Here is a 5,242-nt window from a genome sequence, read left to right as displayed (position 1 = left end):
TACATGTATGTATGTATGTATATACATACATGTATGTATGTATATACATACATGTATGTATGTATATACATACATGTATGTATGTATATACATACATGTATGTATGTATGTATATACATACATGTATGTATGTATATACATACATGTATGTATGTATGTATATACATACATGTATGTATGTATATACATAGATGTATGTATGTATGTATATACATACATACATACATGTATGTACATACATACATACATACATACATACATACATACATACATACATACATACATGTATATACATACATACATGTATGTATATACATACATACATACATACATGTATATACATACATACATACATGTATGTATATACATACATACATACATGTATGTATATACATACATACATACATACATGTATATACATACATACATGTATGTATATACATACATACATGTATGTATATACATACATACATGTATGTATATACATACATACATGTATGTATATACATACATACATGTATGTATATATCTTGGAAACAGATATCATGCTATCAAAAAGTTGTATTGTTAGGAAATTATTATAGGAAAAGAAATGTTACATTATTTTTTCTTTTAACATTAGGAGAAGGACGCCTGAAGTTACTATGGACTAATAAAAAAAAAAAAGTTTAAAATTGAATCATTAAAAAAATGTAGACATTATTGTGAGCAAAAAAGGCCAACTATTGCAGTAGTAAGTACAGGAGTATTCTTTAAGTAAATTCTAAAAAAACAGTCGTAAAGTCTTAATTTAAAACAAGAATGAGGTGTTTTCCTTTGCTAATAATCCTGCAATTTTTCACAAGTGTAAAAATAAGTTAAGCACTAAAAAACAATCTGGAATACCAAGATACAATACAGTGCCACTGTAGTAACATCCCATGTTTAGTCTTTCTGTCTTATTTTGGAATTATTGCAACAAAAACAAAAAGAAAAAAAATCAATTTTTGTTTGACTTTTTTTTTTTATCTCATTCCAAATCTTTGAAGATGTTACGAATTGTTCCACAACCCCGATCATTGTCTTTGTTCCCAGTGCAAGAGAGACAACGCAGACACCTGCTGGCGGTCCGCAGCATCGTGGAGGGTCTGCCGCAGCCGCAGATCCAGTCGAGCACGATGGGCACGCCGCAGGTGACCCGCTTCTCTGAGGTGGCGGCCCAGAAAGCCTTGGACCAGATGCTAGACCCGGATCAGAGCGAGGACGCGGCCGAATAACGCAAAGGTTACACTGTCGCTTGTAACATCCAATACAAGACTTGTATCAAAAATGAGGTAACAAGATAATGCTCATGTTTCATGACAATACCAGATATTCATTTGACATGTTTATTAATAACTTTCACGCCTTATGACTTGCTGGCATGACTTAAGATGCAGTCGCTCTAATCTTTTTTTCCTGTGAGCCCACTTGTTGTTGTCTCATTTTTCCACATAGTCTTATTCTACTTTAGATGTCACACCTGTAAACATACAGTGGGTACGGAAAATATTCAGGCCCCTTTACACTTGTCACTCTGTTTCATTGCAGCCATTTGCTAAAATCAAAAAAGTTCCGTTTTATTTCTCGTCAATGTACACTCAGCACCCCATATTGACAGAAAAAAACTGAAATGCAGAAATGTTTGCAAATGTATTAAACTGATCAATCACATGGTCGTAAATATTCAGACCCTTTGCTCAGTAAAGTGGAAGCACCTTTTGAGCAAGTGCAGCCTTATTAGTCTTCTTGGGAATGATGCAACATGTTTTTTTACACCTGGATTTGGTGATCTTCTGCAGTGTCTGTCAGGTTGGATGGTAAATGTTGGTGGACAGCCATTTTCAGGTCTCTACAGAGATGCTCAATTAAGTTTAGGTCAGGGTTCTGGCTGAGCCAGTCAAGAATGATCACAGTGTTGTTACAAAGCCACTCTTTTGTTATTTTTAGCTGTGTGTTTAAGGTCATTGACATGTTGGAAGGTGAACCTTCGGCCCAGTTTGAGGTCCTGAGCACTCTGGAAGAGGTTTTCTTCCAGGATATCTCTGTTCATCTTTCCTTCAATTGTAACCCGTCACACCCCCATAGCATGATGCTGCTGCCACCATGTTTCACTGTTGGGATTGTATTGGGCAGGTGGTGAGCAGTGCCTGGTTTTCTTCACACATACCGCTTTGAATTAACACCAAAAAGTTCAATCTTGGTCTCATCAGACCAGATGTGTTTTTTTGGCAAACTCGATGCTTATATGTGTTGCACTGAGGAGAGGCTTCAGTCGGGCCACTCTGCCTTGGAGGTGGAGGGCTGCAGTGATAGTTGACTTTGTGGAACTTTCTTCCATCTCCCTAATGCATCTCTGGAGCTCAGCCACAGTGATCTTTGGGTTGGCCGGACGACCAGTACTAGGAAGAGTTGAGGTTGTCCCAAACTTCTTCCATTTAAGGATTCTGAAGGCCACTGTGTTCTTAGGAACCTTGAGTGCTGCAGAAATGATTTAGTAACTTTGGCCAGATATGTGCCTTGCCACAATTCTGTCTCTGAGCTCCTTGGGCAGTTCCTTCCACCTCATGATTCTCATTTGCACTTCTTCTTCTTCTTCTTTTGTTTTTTTTTATGGCGGTTGGCAAGCAACCTTGTGGTGTGCATTACCGCCACCTACTGTAATGGAGTGTGAACCGAGATGGATCCCTATTCTATATTCTTTTATTTAACCCAGTGTTTTATAAATACCGTATTTTTCGGACTATAAGTCGCAGTTTTTTTCATAGTTTGGCGAGGCTCCAGTGCGATTAATGTTTTTTTCCTTCTTTATTATGCATTTTCGGCAGGTGCGACTTATACTCCGAAAAATACGGTATGTGTATATTGCTTAATATCCTATATGTTCTGAATTCAATCCTAATATATCTTCCACTGCTAACCTAATATTTTCTTTCGCTAACTTACTTTCCAGTATTTCCCTTTCTCTATTATATTTTCTACAATTTATTATTAAAACATGTCCTACACTTTCTATCTGTTGGCAAGAATCACACAGTCCTGTTGTATGTTTCCTTATCAATTTTAATGAACTATTTAAGTATGTATGTCCTAATCTCATTCTAGTAATGTCTTCTTCCTTTCTATTTCTATTACACCTACTCTCCTCTGAACTTTGTAATACTCTCTACCTTTTCTTTCCTTATTCCAATTATCCTGCCACTTTTTATTGTGTTCTATCTTAATTGTGTTCTTCACTTCTTCTTTACTGTGCTTAATCTCCATGTTTACTTCTGTTTTATTAGTTGCTTGTTTTGCGTATCTATCAGCAAATTCATTCCCCACAACTCCTACATGAGCAGGAACCCAAAGAAATGTTACCATACCTCCCGCTTTATTTATTCTGCATATTGCCTGAACTATTTCATAAACTAGATCTTGTCTTGTTTCTGATGCGATGTTTTTAATGCTGATCAGCACTGCTGGAGTCCGGGCACACGACTGCTTTCCTTGCTTTATTTTCCTCTATCCAGTTAACTGCCGTATAAATTGCAATCAATTCCCCCGTAAAAACAGATAACTTATCACTGATTATTTTACTAAGTACTATGTTTCCTTGTGGGATAACTGCTGCAGCTCCTATTTTACTACTTATATTTTTTGGTGCATCTGTGTATATTATGATGTCTAAAACCGTTTCCTCAATCCATTGTTCTATCTGGTAACTATTTAAATTTCTATTCTTTAGTAATTGCTTGTTTACCTTTGGGTTTTCATACAACCACGGTGGTATTGCAGGGATTGGTACTGTAGGGCTAACTTTAATATTGTCAATTTGAGCTTTATTACTGTATTTTTCGGACTAAACGTCGCAGTTTTTTTCATAGTTTGGCCGGGCTCCAGTGCGACTTGTTTTTTTCCTTATTTATTATGCATTTTCGGCAGGTGCGACTTATACTCCGGTGCGACTTATACTCCGAAAAATACGGGTACATATGTGTCCTATTATCCACCCAAAACTATTCATTTTTTTCTTCTCTTTTTCTTGGCAATTTAGTAGCACTTGATGAGTTGGATGTCCTTGCTTGGACCCTTTGAAGTTTGCCCAATAAACTGCTGATAGTTGATCTCTCCTCATGTCTAAAGGTTTTTCATCAATCCCTTATTTGTAATGCTGCAACTGGGGTTGATTTAGGAGCTCCACAACATAACCTTAACGCCTGTGATTGGATCCTGTCTATTTTCCTAAGTAATGTTTTTGAAGCAGATTGGTAAATGATGCATCCATAATCCATAACAGATCGAATCAAAGTGATATATATTGCTTTCAATGTCTGCCTATCAGCCCCCCAATCTCCTCATTATATTTAAAGGGGAACATTATCACCAGACCTATGTGAGCGTCAATATATACCTTGATGTTGCAGAAAAAAGACCATATATTTTTTTAACCGATTTCCGAACTCTAAATGGGTGAATTTTGGCGAATTAAACGCCTTTCTAATATTCGCTCTCGGAGCGATGACGTCACAACGGGAAGCAATCCGCCATTTTCTCAAACACCGAGTCAAATCAGCTCTGTTATTTTCGACTGTTTTCCGTACCTTGGAGATATCATGCCTCGTCTGTGTGTTGTCGGAGGGTGTAACAACACGAACAGGGATGGATTCAAGTTGCACCAGTGGCCCAAAGATGCGAAAGTGGCAGGAAATTGGACGTTTGTTCCGCACACTTTACCGACGAAAGCTATGCTACGACAGAGATGGCAAGAATGTGTGGATATCCTGCGACACTCAAAGCAGATGCATTTCCAACGATAAAGTCAAAGAAATCTGCCGCCAGACCCCCATTGAATCTGCCGGAGTGTGTGAGCAATTCAGGGACAAAGGACCTCGGTAGCACGGCAAGCAATGGCGGCAGTTTGTTCCCGCAGACGAGCGAGCTAAACCCCCTGGATGTCTTGGCTCACACCGTCCTTTATGCCACCGAAGATGATCAAGAGAAGAATATCGACCCTAGCTTCCCTGGCCTGCTGACATCAACTCCAAAACTGGACAGATCAGCTTTCAGGAAAAGAGCGCGGATGAGGGTATGTCTACAGAATATATTAATTGATGAAAACTGGGCTGTCTGCACTCTCAAAGTGCATGTTGTTGCCAAATGTATTTCATATGCTGTAAAGCTAGTTCATAGTTGTTAGTTTCCTTTAATGCCAAACAAACACATACCAATCGTTTGTTAGAAG

General features: G+C 38.1%; 1 protein-coding gene across 3 annotated transcripts in view; it reads left to right on the top strand.

Annotated features, from left to right (window-relative positions):
- The window catches only part of cfap91 (cilia and flagella associated protein 91), a 29,642-nt gene extending 25,683 nt beyond the window's left edge, over window positions 1-3,959 (top strand). For all 3 annotated transcript variants that reach the window (XM_061971149.2, XM_061971150.2, XM_061971147.2), the window contains exon 17: window positions 1,075-3,959. In XM_061971149.2, coding sequence (XP_061827133.1) covers window positions 1,075-1,256 — 182 coding nt within the window. In that variant the 3' untranslated portion in view covers window positions 1,257-3,959. The remainder of the gene's footprint in view (window positions 1-1,074) is intronic.
- Window positions 3,960-5,242: the final 1,283 nt, after the last annotated feature.

The sequence above is a fragment of the Nerophis lumbriciformis genome, linkage group LG13, assembly GCF_033978685.3.
Source record: "Nerophis lumbriciformis linkage group LG13, RoL_Nlum_v2.1, whole genome shotgun sequence".
Taxonomy (NCBI): Eukaryota; Metazoa; Chordata; class Actinopteri; order Syngnathiformes; family Syngnathidae; genus Nerophis; species Nerophis lumbriciformis.
This window is presented reverse-complemented; position numbering and strand designations above follow the sequence as displayed.